The sequence below is a fragment of the Uranotaenia lowii genome, chromosome 2 (assembly GCF_029784155.1).
Source record: "Uranotaenia lowii strain MFRU-FL chromosome 2, ASM2978415v1, whole genome shotgun sequence".
Classification (NCBI taxonomy): domain Eukaryota; kingdom Metazoa; phylum Arthropoda; class Insecta; order Diptera; family Culicidae; genus Uranotaenia; species Uranotaenia lowii.
In genome coordinates, this window is record NC_073692.1 from 188308200 (window position 1) to 188326594 (window position 18395).

The window sequence follows — 18395 nt, forward strand, 5'->3', positions numbered from 1 at the left end:
TCCACAACTTGTTTCTTCCACATTTCTAGAATATTTTTAATGTTTAAAATTTTAAAATGAAGAGGGACTTAAACATTCTACTTTTTTCGCAGAGTACATTACCATCGCCAAGATCAGCACCGAGAACTTCGTGGTAGCCTGTCCGCTGGACGAACAGGAATACGCCTCAACGCTAACGCTCGCCAAGCTGCACATCACGCCGCAAATGAAGTTTTCGAAATGTTCGCTGGGCTTCGATGGCGAACAGCGGATGTTCCTTAATGCCAGTATCCAGACGGTTCTCAAGTTTTGTCAGATCAATTGTGAAAACTTCACCAGGGTGGTGGACAACAACACCAACTGGGCCGAACTGCAGCAAATCATGACTGCAATGCAACAGCAACAATTACAGAAAGAACAACAGCAAGCGACATCCAACAGTATGAACCACTTGAGCGGTCCTGCTTCCATGGGATTCGGTAGCATCACACCGAAGAGTGACGTTTTGAAGAAGCTTAAGCTAACTCGATTATTCGGTCATGGAGATCGAAACCAGACCTCGTCGTCTGGGCACGAAAAGGAGGACTCGATCATATTTTTCAGTAAAAATGATCTGGAGAGCCTTGAATGTGGTCAACAGTTAAGCCAACAGCCAGAGTCGCTGTCCCATCAGGAACCACACGACCTGCAGCCTTTGTCGTTGGCTTCCGGCGTGAGCGACAAGATGCGAGTCTTTACGCCGAACAAGAAAAAGTGGTTCAAGGGACTGAGATCGGGAGATAACAAGGACCACTCCACGGACTCCGAAGATGCCGAGAAGGCCAAATCGATAGATCGTTACAAAGATATGTCCCGATTGATACAGGAACGTTTCGGTGAAATCGATATCGAAGGTTTGAATTCTACAAGGGCTAATTCGGATATCGGATATGATGATATTACAAGTGCCAATACGGTGGCCAGCGAAGGCGAATCTGGCCTGCAAAAATGTGTATCCTTGCAGCATATTGAAATTCAAAACCGTGCTAATATGGACATTAAAAATAAAGATAAACCGGATTTGGTAAACAACATCCGGTTAGGAGATCAAGGGCAGTCTGAAGAAATTCTTTCGGAGTCAGAAGATACTATCTTTTTCCCGATACGAAGTAGTGCTCATCAGCAGTCTTTCATGACCCAGAAACTCTACAGCGAATTTCACGTCAAGACTAAGCAGCACAGCAAGTCTCAGTCGAGTATTCAGCATTTGTTGAATCTTGCCAACCCACAGAGATTGAGTGAGGTGAAGAGCAAATCGAAGTTGGACAAAAAGCGCTCAGAAATAGTACTCTCGTTCGAAGATCTGCAAAGTCTACACAGAGATGAAGAACTGGAAGAGGGTATCAACCGAACACAGCTCAACATTTTGGACGATCTTCCCTACAGTAGTGTGCGCGATTCGCTCATTGCTCAAGAGAGTGAACCAAGAACACCGTCTGAAAGCATCTATGCAGAAATATGCGCCGATAGTCCATCGACCGCTTCGCCCCGGCAGCAGAAAGAACCCATATTTCCACCACCCGTCCAAACTTCAACAATAGCTGGAACAACGAATCACACAGGTGCTCACCAGCAGTCTCCACCACCAAGGCCCGAAAAACGTTTCACTACCATCCGCATCAATGTGCCCTCGAGCGACAGCTGTTCACAGCAGGCCTCAGTCAGTCACAATCCTGCCGGTTCCAGGTGTGCTACCACTGTCGGAAGTCCCGTGGAAGATAATATCTATAACACCATCAAATGATGAGCTTATCAAGACGTTTGTAATTCCGAAAAAAACCAGCTTACCAAGGTGCAATCCCCGAATGTCCAAGTTGATAGAGTGGTTTGGAGGAATTGGTAAAACTTGGAAAAATAAACAGGATTGGATAAATATGTCAACAATTAACATACAACGAAAAGTATTTCAAAGATTTTGTTTACTAAACTTTAGCATTGAGTTTGGTGATGGAATATATTTATAAAACAATTTTAATACACACTTGCGAATTGAAATCACATTTCAATAAAACTATAATATTAATTTCAAAATGATTAAAAATAAATGAATATTTTCGCTTATCGTTCGTGTAAAAACAGAAAATAACTTAAAAATACAAAGATTTTCAAATAAAGAATTTTTAGCAAAAGAATATCTACAAACAAGATATTCTCATTCAGATGTTCTCACCAAATGGTTTTAAAATAAAAGCCAATACTTTAGTGGCACCATTTCAGAAAAAAAATCTTATCTTAAATGAGGTATCAAAATAATTGACATTCTCATGCATCATTTTTATTTATCTTCATTTTGCTGAGGCATAAATAAATTGGTAGACAAATGGTATCTTCATTTTTTTCGCACGTTTTATGGATACAATGCAAAATGTACAAAATGACCTTTGATGTTCCTTATGTACCACTCTATCAACTTGTCTTCTATATATAATCTTACACAATCCGCTCAAAACATGTGCCTGTTAAAGCTTCCTCCGTTTATCAAAAGTTAAACGCTAACCAATCACGCCGATTTAACTGCACGTCCTGCTTCAAAAGCAATGTACACCACACATTCGAAAAAAAGAAACACATAATGTAGAAACTAGTAGGTAATAATATGCAAATTATCCTTTAGTGTGACAGGGAATACAAATGTTCGAAAAACTTACTAGCGAGGAAGAGAAAGAGGAAGTTAAAAAACGGCGACCAAAGTATTACCGGAACTTGTGATAGAAAGATAAAATCATTTAAAGCAGAAAAATAAACAGCGTTAATTGAAAAGTGCGATTATATGTGTATGTTTACCCATTCATTGGAAATTGAAAAATTAAGCAATAGTTTAACTTAAGTGTGATTTGAAATGTACCCTCTTTCGAATAATCAACAGCCCCTGCGACGGTAATTTTATTGTTAATTTCATTTTCTATACATGAGCAAAATGGAATGATTAATATCACTACGCTTTTTATCAGTCAATGTGAGAAAAATATATAAAGGTTTGCCCTTGTCGCTCATTTAGACAATTATTGTAACGAAGTTTAATAAGATTAAACCATTATGCTGGTAGAAAGTATATCGAATCGAAGGTTCTATCCGCACACTTACGGAAAACGACATACCTAACAGAAGGAAATGTCATCTTAACAAACACTACATTTAGGGAAAACTTTTTTTCGGCAACGACTATTTAAAATCATTCACAAATATGTCTGTATATTTAGAATACCGATAAATAGAATAAAACTCACCGAAATAAACTTACAATGCCTTTTTGGCCGCCTCAATAATCCGAATGAACTGCTCTCCCTGAGTCCGATCGTCTACATCGCTGAGAATTTGTTTCAGCACGTATAATAGGCTGTTGTACTCGTTCAGAAGCTGGTGACGTTCCTCCTCTTTGTATTTGGTGGATTCCCAATCTGTTAAAAATAATATATGTATTTTTGTTAGAGGTGCTATGAAATAAGAACTACTATTCTGTTGAATGGTACAAAGTAGAATGATTTATTTTCTAAAATTCTCCCCCTTTTATACCCGCCAACTGACGTGTGTTATTAATTCAAATTATTACTTTGATGTACTCCATGACTCCTCCTCAGCACATGTTGGTTGGAGTCCCATCTTCGCTCGCAGTTGTTTCAAACAGACACGGTTCAAAGATTTTGTCAAGATGTCTGCTAGCATCAGTTCTGTTGGGCAATACTCAAGAAAAATCACCTTTCGTTCCGCCAAGTTCTTGATGAAATGGTACTTGGTTTCCACGTGTTTGGACCTTTTTCCGCTACTTCCGGTCACCGGTTTCCCGAAATCAAGAAAAAGTTTCCGCAACCACAGTAGTTCCTGGCAGCCTTGAGCAAGGGATATGTATTCCGCTTCGGTTGAAGAAAGAGCCATGTACGTTTGTTTCTTGGCTCCCCACAGAATTGTCCCGCCACCGAGTCTGAACAGGTAACCTGAGTTGGATTTCGGGTCTTGTACCGTGCTTGCCCATTCTGCGTCAACATATCCTTCTAATTCGTCTGAGCCACCTCCCAGATGAAGCTTGTGTTCCACAGTTTCCTTGAGGTACCGCAGGGCTCGCTTTTCTTCCGTCCAGTCCGCCTTGGTTGGTGTAGACACCTACCTTCCAAGAATCGATGCGCAAATCCCGATGCCTGGCCGCGTGTTCAGCGCCAGATACAGCAAACTTCCAACGAGGCGCTGATATTGATCGGAATTGGGAACATCCTCCGTCACCTACTTTTGTTGTATGTAGCCGGGATCTATCGGAATTCCCGATCTTTCGCATCACTCATGTTGAACCTCGCCAGCAGCTTCTCGATGTATGCCTTTTGACCCAAATCGAAACCTTTCCTTGATCGGACCACCTGGATACCAAGTGTTGTATTCCGGGACGTTACGGACACAGACATAATAAAACGCGAACGATTAACGAATTAAAACTGACTTTACTAACGTGTTAAAATGTACGACCACGATACTCGATTCTAATAATAACAATGATAATGTGTTCTTGTAGTTTGTTGTTATCCGCTGCTTCGCGTCGATCGGCTGACAGACAAGCTGCCAGCAGTGAGCCCAGCGGGTTTCTTCATAGGATGTTTCACGCCCTAACATCTCCTCCCTTAATACAGCTGGTACGGATCAAACCGGATCGACGGTCTTCTAGTCCGAGAAGATCGACGAGGCAAGTGTACAGCTGTTTGCTCGATGGCTGATTGAAACTCAACTGTATCAGAAGAGCTTGATGGTGAGGTAGTAGAAGACGTTGAGGGCATCGGTGGGATATCTGGTGACTGCCTTGGTTCTCGCACAACAGTGTTGGTGTAGAAGTTGGCAGCGAAGCTGAACAACCATGCGCTGTTGATGGTGGGCTGGATTGCGCAGAGGTTGAGGCCCGTATCGAAGGTTCTGGCAAGTTCCAGGCGTCCAGCAGAATGGTTAACGGAAGTTGCGATGGTTTTGGAGAATTCATTGGCCCACTTGGAGTACGATTACGAAGCTGGTTTAAGTGGGATCGCACGAGCTTACCGTTCTCCAGACGCACGTTGAACATGACGTTTCCGATTCGTTCGACAATCGTTCCAGGTGACCAGTGCCATTGGTTTCTTGAAAACACCTTCGCGTAAACCGGGTCATGGCTCTGGAAGCTTCGGTTGAGTTCAGCTGGTGGATTTTCGCTGTGAACTGGTGGGCGAAGTAGATCCAAGGATGTTCGAATTGGCCTGCAGAACATAGCTTCGCTTGGCGACTTCCCTTCAGGCGTCGATGGATTGGGTGTGCTTCTGTAGGTCAGCAAAAAGGTACACAACGATTCGCTTATCGGTACCGAACTTCTCCCCTCTCGAATTTTTCGAATGGCCCGTTTGAAGGTGTCCACAAATCGTTCAGCTTGGCCGTTCGATTGTGGGTGGAAAGGTGCCGTGGTGAGGTGCTGTATGCCGTTTTCAGCGCAGAAGGTTTGGAACAAAGCGCTGCAAAACTGGGGCCCGTTATCGCTCACCAAAGTTGTCGGCATTCCAAAACGAGCGAAGAGATCTCGGAGAATGTTGATTGTAGCTGTGCTTGTGGTGCTGCTTGTTCGAACGATCTCAGGCCACTTGGTGAAGGAATCGATCACAAGCAGGAAGTAATCTCCTTCGCTGGCTGGACATCGGGCTTCAGTTCCAGCTTTACTTTGGTTTTGCTGCACAATCCTAGGGCACTCCTAAAGACGGTCGGGTAAGCTGCTTTTAGTGATTCCAACGAAGTAGATGGTTTGGTAAACTGGTTGCAGAACGACAAAATTGGCACTGACCAGAGGCCAAACCATCCCCTAACACCTAACAGGGCGTTTCACGCCCTAACACCAAGGAACTGCTTCACATTTCCAAGGGACGTTATCTGTAAATTCGTCTCCAAATATCTGAAGACCTGTTGATACTCGGCTTCGCTTGATGTTGCGACCAACATATCGTCCACATATACGATGATGTAGGCCAGCTTCCCGTTTGAATTCCGAAAATAGAGGCATGGATCCTGTTGCGGATCGTATTAATAAATACTAGATTTTTGTAGCAGTACAGCTCAAACTGAAATGATGATGTATTTCGAATTAGGAACATGTTAATTTCTTTTTAAATTCACAAAATAATACTTACAAATTTCTAGTACTAAATTATAGGCCTTCAACAACTTCCTTTGGATCAAATTCCTACTCCGGACTAACCTCAGCAGATCCCGGTTTTCTTCACCGTTGGTGTAACTAATTTTTCTAATTTATTAATAATAGTTAGGTATCATATATATTGATTTGTTTTAGAGCTTCATACTCACATTAACGAAACAGGCTTACTAGCTTGATTGAGAACCACTGATATTGAGCACTGTACAAACGAATGTGGTCAATCTACAAGATATAGATTTTGTTTCCTCAATCGGATCTAATTTTTTTTTAACGGTACTTACAGTTAGTTGGCTCAGACACTTCTTTAATTTGGTTCAATAAACCACTGAATAGGCAGCCTTGCGGAATTCGCGGCTCTTCTACTGCTGATTTTAACCTAGCTATGAAATATCAGTTTTATAGCAGTTTTATCTATCGTTTTATCGCATATAACATACCGATTGCATTCTTATCGCATCACTCGTCGGATACAGACGTGGTTTCAAGTTTCTCTAACCTCGTGATTCGGAGTGTGCAAAAAAGTGTCCGTTGTTCGTTCGATAGATTCGGGTCCGGACGGTTACCCCATATTCGGTGTTTCGTTCCGTTTGTGGTAGCAAAGGACAGTTTTCCTGCCATCGACAAATAGGCAGATGAAAATATTCGAGTGCTGGGATTCGACCATTATTGTGAACATCAGTTGATCACCACCTGGCCCGCCGCTATTGTTCAGTGAACCGCCATTGTTCGCTAATCATCAGTTTGACCGTTGTCGACTAATCACCATCAGAGTCAAGGTGTGGCAGCCATCTTCAACCAACGAAGGAGGACCACGTGGTTGGAGATTCACAAACAGTGAAAAAAAAATCTTTGTTCAAATAACTAAAAAAACAGTGATTTTTTTTTATCTTTTTTCCACTTTTTCTTCTTCAATTATTTCTCTTTTTTGTATATTTGGATTATTAATTACTTCGCTCATATTTTAAAAACGGAAGACACTTGTGTCTCCGCTATAAAATATGAGCGAAGGCGGGGGGTTAAACCCGCCAACTGAGGATGATGAGAGTGTCACCTACGAGAATGAGGAGCATCTGGAGGATTCGGCTGCTGCTGGTCCTTCAGATGCTCCTCATTCTCGAATGGATGATGATTCGGAATCATCCTCAGTTGGAAGTAGAGCAACCCGTCTCCGAGCCTACACGGAGAGCACAGGTTTCACTGGTCCATGGGTGGTTTTTATCCGGCCCAAGAAAGACGGAAAACAACTAAATGTAGTGCAGATCACTAAAGATCTGGCGAGGTGGACCTCCGTGACCAGTATAACAAAGGTGCGACCAAACAAGTTGCGCGTGTTAGTGGCCAACCGGAAATCTGCCAATGAAATTGCTGCAAGCAATTTCATTAATCTAGAATACCATGTTTACATTCCGTCTCGAGACGTAGAGATCGAGGGTGTAATCACGGAAATGAGTTTGAAGGAAGAGTACGTGAAATCCAACGGCGTTGGCAAGTTTAAGAGCCTTGATTCGACTTCGGTCGAAATCTTGGATTGTCGTCAACTCAGAACTGCCAACGTCGTAAATGGAGTCAAAGTGTACTCGCCTTCAAATTCATTTCGTGTGACCTTTGCGGGTACCGCCCTCCCTCACTACGTCTTGATTGACGGAATTTTAAGGCTGCCTGTGCGGCTCTTTGTGCCTCGACCCATGGATTGCAAAAATTGCATTAAGTTGGGGCACACAGCGTCACACTGTTGCAATAAGCAACGCTGTCCCCAATGCGGGGAGAATCATGGGGCAGGAGCATGCTCAGCAATAGAGCAGAAATGTGTCTATTGCGGGGGCTCACCCCATGATATCTCCTCGTGCGAGGCATACAAGAGTCGCTGGGATAGTCAAAAGCGCTCTTTAAAGGAACGGTCGAAGCGGTCTTATGCCGCAATTTTAAAGGGCGCGGCGCCTCCGATCCAACCTCAGTCCACGAACATATTCTCAGTGCTGCCAGTGGACAATGATGACACCGACTCTACTGATCAAGATCAACCAGTAATTTTTATTGGTAACTCCCGGAAACGAGCAAAACCTGCTCCTAAAACCCCCAGAGTTCCGAAAAAGGTTTCTACATTTAGCTCCCAAATTGACGCCACACAAAAACCGACAACTTCTGGGAAAGAAAAGGTTGTCCCTGCTGGATTTTCCATGAATTTTGTAGCCCAGAATAAACCACGAGTACTGGAGACTTCTAAGATCCCAAAGTCTAATGAAACTTTGTCAGAATCATCTGTTCAATCGGGACTGTTCAAGCTGTCTGATATTTTAAATGGAGTTTTTACGTTTTTCAACGCATCGGAATCGATGAGGGGCATTGTAACCTCAATGCTACCTGCACACAACGAAAAAAATCTGTAAAATCACATCACATATGATGTAAATAAAAAGAAGCATCATATATGACGGAATTTTCAGTGCTAGTTGGAAATTACACGTCAGTAAAATTTTGCAACGTGTAAAATAAAAATGATGTAAATTATTAAATCACTGAATATTGGAAGAGAAACTTTCCAATTGGAATTTGTTTTGTTTTATTTTTTGTTTATATGATTCAATAATGGAATTTTCTCATCTCTTCATAAAAATTAAACCTTTTTATACCTAAATTAATTTATTATATTTAGCGACAGAAATTTTTTTTCAGCTCACATTTTTTTATTAGAATTCACTTCAACCTTTTATTTTCTTCCCCGAATCCTAAGTTGAGTAACATCACAGAGAACAACATGGTGGTAAAATGGAGCCGCTTCCGGAACCGCATCCCTACATCATGAAGATCTCCGGGAACCTCACTCGCGGGAAAACTGCTTAAAACAAATAATTTGGTGCACGACTGGACTTGACACTTTGTTTACATTTGTCTATGGTTCTGTTCTTGACAGTCTGTATTTTTACATGACATCATCGCGTTCAGTGTATTGTAATATTAATTAAATTCAAATTCAATGTCCTGTAACTTTCCGTGTCGTGTAATTTTAAGAAATTTCTATTTCAGGGCTGTTAAGAATTTTGTGTGACCAGAAAAATGTTATAAAATTACATCACATATGATGTAACGAAAAAGAAGCATCACATATGATGGAATTTTCAGTGCGAGTTGAATTTTCCACGTCTGTAAACTTCAAAAAACGTGTAAAATTTAAAGACATGTAAAATATTAAGGACGTGTAATATTTAATTCGCACTGAAAATTCCGTCGTATGTGATGCTTCTTTTTATTTACATCATATGTGACGTAAATTTACATCAAATAATCGCGTTCCGTGTCAAGTAATATTTGTGTCATACGAATTCAGTGCTGTTAAGGATTCAACTTTTTTTAATTTGTAAATTTACATCAATAAATCGCGTTCCACGTCATGTAATGATACAGGTTTTCAATTTCAGTGTTGTTAAGGATTCAGATTTTTTTTCTGTGTGTAGTAAAGACATTTTTGAAGCAATTGATGCAAACTTGGCCCCTTCTTTCAGTGTTTATCTCTCTCGATGGCTAATTTAAGCCGAGAGGTCGGAGATATCACTGTGTTACAGTGGAATTGTCGTAGTCTATTTCCTAAACTGGATCTGTTCAAATGTCTTCTTCATGAAACTAGTTGCGATATTTTTGCCCTTTCTGAAACATGGCTTTCTTCTCAATCAAACATCTCATTCCACGATTTTAACATTATCCGTCTGGATCGCAACGATTCTTATGGAGGGGTGCTTTTGGGGATCAATAAGCGCCACTCCTTTTACAGAATCCACCTCCCTTTATCAGGAGGAATTGAAGCTGTTGCATGTCATACAACTATAAGAGGTAAGGACTTATGCGTTGTCAGTTTGTACTGGCCTCATAGAGTTGCAGTGGATCGAAATCACCTAGAGGACCTGTGTTCAGTGCTTCCTGAGCCAAGGTTGATCCTGGGTGACTTCAATTCACATGGAACTGTCTGGGGAGAACAAATTGACGATAGTCGTTCTACACTTATCTATGACATTTGTGACAGTTTCAATTTAACAATTTTGAACACGGGTGAAAAAACACGGGTACCTAAACCTCCTGCAAGACAAAGTGCAATTGACCTCTCACTCTGCTCAAATTCACTATCATTGGATTGCCAGTGGAAGGTAATCCCTGATCCCAATGGTAGTGATCACTTGCCAATCAAAATTACAATCACCAATGGGGCCAGCACTTCAAATCCAACAAATATGGCATATGACTTTACAAGACACATCGACTGGAAAAAAATATGCGGACACGATTACAACAGCCATCAATTCTATGAATATCCTTTCTCCTTTGGAAGAGTATAACTTTCTAGCTAGTTTGATACATGATAGCGCAGTTTGTGCTCAAACGAAACCCATCCCAGATTCATCTGTACGTCGAAGGCCTCCTAATCCATGGTGGGACAATCAGTGTTCCGAGCTGTATAAGGACAAATCAAAAGCATTCAAAGATTTTAGAAAACATGGAACTCTCGTCCTTTTCGAAAAATATGTTTCCCTTGAAAATCAGTTGAAAAAATTGATCAAAGGGAAGAAAAAGGCGTATTGGAGGACTTTTGTAGGTGGGTTGTCACGGGAAACATCCTTGAGTACCTTGTGGAGAGTGGCACGAAGCATGCGCAATCGATCATCAACAAATGAAAGTGAGGAATATTCACATAGATGGATATTCGACTTTGCACGGAAAGTCTGTCCTGATTCCACACCGAACCAAAGAATTATCCGGAATGTGTCCCAAGACAGGTGCGATCTGGACTCCAGCTTTTCAATGGTTGAGTTCTCACTTGCTCTCCTCTCTTGCAACAATTCAGCTCCGGGGCTCTCGCTTGTTAAATTTATTTAATCGGTTCTTAGAGTATAACATTGTTCCCCAAGAGTGGAGACAAGTGAAAGTCATTGCTATCCAAAAGCCCGGAAAACCAGCGTCCGATCCGAATTCGTACCGTCCGATAGCGATGTTGTCTTGTATACGCAAATTGATGGAGAAAATGATTTTGTTTCGTTTGGACAAATGGGTAGAAACAAATGGTCTCCTTTCAGATACTCAATTTGGGTTTCGAAGGGGCAAAGGGACAAACGATTGTCTTGCTTTGCTGTCTTCAGAGATACAAATGGCGTACGCAAAACGTGAGCAAATGGCTTCAGTGTTTCTAGACATAAAGGGAGCTTTTGATGCAGTCTCAATAGAGGTTTTGTCAGACAAGTTGCACTCCCGAGGTCTGCCTCCTCTATTGAACAACATCTTATACAGCTTGCTTTGTGAGAAACATTTGAACTTTGCTCACGGAGATATTGCAGTTAGAAGAACCTCTTACATGGGCCTCCCACAGGGTTCATGCTTGAGTCCACTTTTGTACAACTTTTACGTAAGTGACATCGACAGTTGTCTCTCTGAAGGCTGCACTCTAAGACAACTTGCAGATGATGGCGTAGTGTCTGTCACAGGATCAATTGAGTCTCTTCTGCACAGACCTTTACAAGATACTTTAGACAGATTGTCAACCTGGGCTTTGGGGCTTGGGATTGAGTTTTCCCCACAGAAAACGGAGATGGTTGTTTTCTCTAAGAAACATAGACCTGCTCAACCTAAGCTTCAACTCCTAGGCAGAACGATCACTCAATCGAGGTGTTTTAAGTATCTTGGGGTTTGGTTTGATTCCAAGTGTACCTGGAGGGCCCATATTGAGTATCTGAAAGGAAAATGCCAACAAAGAATAAATTTTCTCCGATCAATCACTGGCACCTGGTGGGGAGCCCATCCAGAAGATCTTTTAAAATTGTATCGAACAACCATTCTCTCAGTGATGGAATATGGTAGCTTCTGCTTCCAGTCAGCTGCCAAATCTCACCTCATCAAACTCGAGCGTATCCAATACCGCTGCCTCCGCATCGCTCTGGGCTGTATGCCTACAACGCATAACATGAGTCTCGAAGTTTTGGCAGGAATACTTCCTCTTAAAGATCGATTCAATTTACTATCACTCCGGTTCCTCATCAGGTGTGAGGTCATGAACCCATTGGTGATTGTGAATTTTGAAAGGTTACTTGAGCAAAATCTTCATACTAGATTTATGTCTATATACCATGTCCTCATGTCAATGCAGGTAAACCCTTCTTCGTATTCTCCAACTCGTGTTTGTAGCCCAGACTACGATCATTCTTCTGTCCAGTTTGATTTGTCTATGCAGCAGGAAATTCGTGGAATCCCGGTCTCGCATCGCCCTCTTCTGATTCCAAGAATTTTCGAAGCTAAATATAGACACGTCGGTGCTGATAAAATGTACTTTACCGATGGATCTCTTATAGAGGAAACAACAGGATTTGGAGTGTTCAACGAAATATCTAGCGCCTCTCACAGTCTTCAGCCACCATGCTCTGTATATGTAGCGGAGTTAGCAGCTATTCACTGGGCTTTGGACAGTATCGCATCACGGCTAGTTGGACACTACTATATTGTAACGGATAGTCTGAGCTCTGTTGAAGCAATCCATTCGATAAAACCGGGAAAGCACTCGCCGTACTTATAACGCGAGCCCCGACACACTTCCGTTTCGTTAGCGGGTGGCTTAAGCGCCACTTCCTTACGGAAGACCACCCACCTAGTCTTGGTTTGCCCAGCTGAATGAGACTCGGACGTAAGTTCCTTTTTTGGTTCCCTATTTTGGGAAAGAAGCAGAAGGGTCTCTGAAAAGGGATCCGTACTTCGGCTTCGAATTCGAATCCGCCCCGAAAACGAGAACAGCCCGCAAAATCACGGAAAGGGGGATTATTCGTTGTTCGCTAAAAAGTTGAACGAGAGAAATCTGAAAACTAACGGACGAATTCCCACCCTCTTAACTTGATCAGGAATGAGAAAAGACCGTGATTGGATTCGCAGCCAATCACCGCTGTAAATAAAGCAAACGCAACAACGAATACCTGTGATCCCCTTCCCAATGCCCCAATTATGTCATCATCCCTCTAGTGTTTCCGGTCCAAAATACCTGAGACGGTTTAGTTAGGTACATTCATTGGATCCTTTTTATTTCGGACTCTACTGTCGTGTGTTCGTTTTACAATGTTGTGTGTCTGTTTCGAATTTCTGCTGTTAGTGCTGGTGGAGACGCTTGGTTTTTCGATCCTTTACGGTGCGCTCGATCGTTAAAATTTTCCCCATACAAACGATTTGAATTTTCTTTGCGGGGGTGGAAATGGGCTACTTTTCCGGCTCGCCAGTCCAAATTACGTCGATCGCATATAAAATTATCGTCGTAGGATGAAATTTTCAAATTGCAACATAAGCGGCTATAGTTGCATGCCGTTCATAAAAAATGTACATGTACATCGCTAATAAACAAAGTTGGCCATAGGTGAGTACTCACGTTATTTCCTTATACTAACGGGGGTTTTTGATGTTTCCCCGGTTCTGCTGCTCCTCGCGGTGAACCGTCGATGTGCTCTCCCGGCAGATGCGCTGGTGACGGGCTATCGGCAAAGATGATGAACAGCTATGCAGGTGATTATGGCTGAACGCGTGGTTGGATCCAATGTGATCCCATGCGTTCAGCGAAACTTTTTGCCGAGATCTCCCGGCTGCCACAGCTGGTCGAAGATTTCGTCGAATCGAAGAATATTGTGGGGGTGGTGCAAATGCTAATGAACGAATTTCGGTTAGGAATTTTCGTTTTCAAAAATAGAAGAATTCCGCTGACCTAATACCCTTGGCACTGCCGCGTGTACGCTCCAGAGATGATATTTCGTCCCGGCGGTTCCTGGTGGCTTTCTAGGTGGTCTCGGCAGATTCCCGGATCGTCACGGCGGGATCGACGGTTGATGAAACGGCTGCTTGAGAAAGCTGTAGTGGGCTTCTCAAATCTGTTGCAAAAACAAGTTGCGTTTTACGTAACGTTCGGCATTGCACCAGCGTTCTCACGCCTTACCTGACTGAGTAAGCACTGTTTTCCTGTGCTTTTTTTGACACTACACTTTCCTACGATGCCTTTAACTTAACTGCGAGCTAAGCGGAAAACACAAAAAGGGCTAATTAATAACCGGAACACTGGTTCACGGATCACAGGTGAAAAAAATTACCACGCGAATTAAACGGTCTTTACCCAACTGAACTTCACGATTAAGTGGTTCAGGAAGTCGCATCTGAAATCAGCCTTCTTGATCTAGTTCAACTTCGTACCGGAACTACCCGATACGAAGACCTAATCGAGAAGTTAAACAAACAACTCTCTTTTCCGCGATTTTACAATGCAGCCTTGTCTTCCCCTTCCAAACCCGAGACCAAAGACCAAACCTTTTCTCTTCCAAACCTAGGTGCACAAAGGCATCCCGAAAGAGGTCATTCACCTGGTGCACAACAAGCTTGCAGTCGGTGATCATCTGGAAGATGACTCTCTAAACCATACTTTCTACTCCAAAAATGTGTCGGGTGATCGAATACATCTACAGGCGCGTTTTTGATGTTAATGATGATTCGGTTAATGATTAATTAGGGTGGTACCTGGCAGGAGGATTCATTCGCTCAACTTTCTTCGTTGATTTTATTTTTCGAAATCTTTATATTAATTTTAAGTTCTAAGTGGAGGTACTTTATGAATAATTAATTTGATTGTTATTGTTTCATTTTATTTAGTTTCTAAATGGCTCTTAATTAATTTATTTAAAGGTTATAAAGGAATTTCTGTTGTTGGTTTTACTAGTAGCTGGTGTACCGGTTACATCATCCCGTACTAAATTTACGAAAAATTTGATTGGCTTGTACTTGAAGTTCAAAGTCAATCAAATTTTTCGTAGGTTCATATTTCGTCCGTTCAAACTATTTTGCTGATTTTCGGGGTCATAGGGAATCAACGTTAATTCAATAACTCATCGCTGTTTGCAGGAGCTCCTTGCGGGCCTGCCACTGACCATCAATGACGTTAGTCTCCGGTCTCCAGCGAAAATGCAAAAAAAAAATACTTCAAAAGGACAAAATTTAAACTCTTAAATTGATATTGTATTCCTTAAACCCTATTTAAACTACGCTATGAGAATGAAAAAAAAAATACGGAGAAAAAAAAACAATTAAGGAGAAAAAAAAATAAAATAGTTGAATTCAGCAATCAGAAAAAAAAACAAAAAAAAAATGTTGGTAAACCAAAGAAGTTTTTCGGGAGATTGTTTTGACCCTGTTTGACGTTACGTAACTGTTGAAGGCCCCATTCATTCAAAAAAAAAAACCTACTATCTAAAGCTAAAAAAAAATCACCCACTGTGTTATCACAAATGGGATCCGAATCGCCTAGAGCGATTTGGATTCTACACCTGGAATTACCGATTACGAATACCAAATCCTCTACCGATCCCAAAAAAAAAAAAAACCTAAATTATCTGTAAGTTTGTTCGACCTAACCTTCCCCTACACTTGGCGAGATTGCGGCTAGTCCGACATTCTTACTTAAAATAACTAATTTTGCTTCTAGTTCGCTTCAACAATATCCACTGTTTCAAACGCTTACAAGAAGTCAAAATTTTAAAACCAGTTCGATTTTCGACTGTGCATCTACATCTACATCTAAACCGTTCATCAAAACATTTATACAGTTTCAACCATCTCTCTCACTCATACTATCACCCATTCATGCCAACAACGTACATAACGTCAAACGAGAATCAAAACAAACTCGAGTAAATCCTCGACAGTGAACCGTGCGTGGTGGATCTTGCCGATTTGATCCGAATTATCCGGTGCCGGGAAGTTTTGGCTAAGTGGCTTCGCTCTCTATGACGTTCCGAGTGATAAACGGTTTCTGCGGTATCGGATCAAGGACTGTGAACATACAGATTGTCGTTCCATTATCCGATGTGAATGTTTGTTTTCCTCCCTTTGTTTTTCTCTAGGTGGGACTGTTCCTTTTCCGTTCGGAGCTGGTGGCGGATAGAAGTAGGTCTCTGGCAATTCCTGGCTATTCCTGGCTTTGTCTTCGGTGGAGTCCAGTGGAGTTGACTGATTCCGGCGAATTTCTACATATCTCGCGTTGATTGTATCGAAACAGGTAAGTGACTACTACAACAAACCAATAAACGTTTTTATGTTTTTAGGTGGGTGAGCAGATTTCCGAATCAAGAGTGCCCATCCGGGTTGAAAGTAGAAGTTCTTCGAAAGTGGTGCTGATGCCGATCAGGGACGGTCAGATTGTTCTGCCAGAGGATTGTGGTTGCCTGACAACGCCGCACATGGATTCCGACAAAAGAGCGCTCCCTCTTGCCCGTTTACCGGAAGCTAAAATTGTCCTAAAAAGTTAACCGTGAGTTCATATTTCATGTTTTCTTACTAATCTAGCTTAAGTACTACCTTATCTAGGTCTTAGGGAACTAGGGTACTAACAACTAAACTATATACAATTGCGCGTATCGATTCCGTTCGGTTTTTTTTTGTAAAATTGGATCGGCTTAGACTCACTCTGCGCTTGGGGTGGTCTCTGTTAGGACGGTGTCGATTGGTTTCGGTACCCTCAGCTCGGAGAGCATAGGGCCCTTCCTCGCGAGTCCATCGAAGTAAGAAGATGTTCCCAGATGGTATTTTGTTTCGATGATTAGTCCCTTTTACGTTGCATAGCTGTTAAATGATAATCTATGTCTACTGTCTAAACTTAGTTTTTCGGTTCCCTCAGCGTAGAAATAAACTAGGTCGTTTCTCGCGAGTCCGTCGAAAGTTTTTTTTATTTCCCCTTTGGGTGTTTCTTTGCATTTTGGTTTCTTCTTGAGAAGTGGCATAGCTTGAAAATAATCTACGAAATTAAAAGTTAGGAATTGTTGTTCGCGCTTTTAGGCTGGTGAAAACGTTTTAACACCGTACTGTGGAAAACTCCTATTCGTTTTCCTGAAGGATTCTCGAGCTCGTAGGTGTTTGAACCGAGAATTTTCTTAACGATGGCTTGCTCGTATTTTGGTGCCAATTTCTTGCAGAAACCTTTTCCCTTATCTGAGAGGTCGAAAGTTTGCTTCAGCACCGTTTCTCCTACCGTGTACGTCGGGTAATTTGCGCTTGATCGAAGATTGTATGTTTTGGCATGTTTTTCGTAGGCGTTCGCTAGATTTTGCTTCACTTCCTTGAAGAGCTCGTCCATCCGTTCTGTTTGCTTCTCCGCTGTGGTTTCGGTCGATAACTGGAGTTCTCTCATGGTAGCATATTCATGGCCGTCGGAGATCCTGTTTCTACCAAATACTATGAAGTAAGGGCTATATTTCGTCGAAACATGCACAGCATCTCGAATTGCACTCGCTATGAGTTGCAAATTTTCAGCCCAACTGGAATGTGCCTTCTTTAGTGTAGCTCGGATTGCGGTTACGATTACTCGATTGACCCTTTCGGTGTTATTCACCTGAGGGTGATAAGCCGGCGTGAGCCAATGCGAGACGTGGTAGTTATCCAACAGTGTTTTAAACACTTTGGACACGAATTGTGACCCATTGTCGGTCAGGACGATTTCGGGTACTCCGAAGAGGTTGAAAATGTTATTTTCCACGAATTCCGCCAACGAATGAGCCTTAGCTTCCCTGAAAGGTTGTATCATGATGAATTTGGAAAACACATCCGTGGCCACAAGTAGGCATGTGTTTCGATTTTTTCCGGAAGGTGGCAATGGACCAATGTAGTCCAGTGTCACGAATTGCCACGGGTGTTCCGCAGGCTTCTGTGTCCCCATCGGAGGAGTGGTGTTAGAGTTACGCGACTTGCTTAGTTGGCATGTTAAACATTCCTGACAAAAAGCTTTTATGGCTTGGTTCATTTTGGGCCAATGAAATTTCTCCTTTACGGCTGCTAGTGTTTTTTCGACACCGAAATGAGCCTTGTCGTGAATACTTTTAATAATCCCGTTGATGTCTGTGGTTTTCGGTACAATTTTCCACTCGAATCTTGGATCCTGGAATTTCGTCTTCGTAGGAACATACTGGTGAAGTTGACCGTCTATGATCCGGTAATCGGGAAATTTGCTAGGATTTAGGTTAATCTGTTCAAGAAGTTCGTCCTGTTTGAGATCAACTGTTGCTAACGAGATGCAGTCCAAAGGGATGGATCTTGATAGACAGTCTGCTGTGATGTTTGATTTCCCTTTCCGATATTCTAAATCAAAATCATATGCCTGAATTCTGAGAGCCCACCGAAGTAACTTGGCGTTCCCCGTTTCGGTTCCCATGTTGAAAAGCCATAGCAGACTTCTTGCGTCCGTTACTACTCG

General features: G+C 42.1%; 2 protein-coding genes across 3 annotated transcripts in view; one reads left to right on the plus strand and one right to left on the minus strand.

Moving 5' to 3' along the window:
- LOC129749140 (uncharacterized) overlaps positions 1-3263 on the plus strand; it is a 389660-nt gene extending 386397 nt beyond the window's left edge. The window contains exon 9 of the mRNA XM_055744027.1: positions 93-3263. Within this exon, the coding sequence (XP_055600002.1) occupies positions 93-1762 (1670 nt within the window). The 3' untranslated portion in view covers positions 1763-3263. The remainder of the gene's footprint in view (positions 1-92) is intronic.
- LOC129749141 (uncharacterized) overlaps positions 1-18395 on the minus strand; it is a 34259-nt gene that overhangs the window by 6910 nt on the left and 8954 nt on the right. Inside the window, exon 2 of one of the 2 annotated variants that reach the window (XM_055744029.1) lies at positions 3246-3416. In XM_055744029.1, coding sequence (XP_055600004.1) covers positions 3256-3416 — 161 coding nt within the window. In that variant the 3' untranslated portion in view covers positions 3246-3255. Of the gene's footprint in view, positions 1-3179; positions 3417-18395 lie in introns of those variants that run through there. The other variant, XM_055744028.1, reaches the window with a different exon arrangement.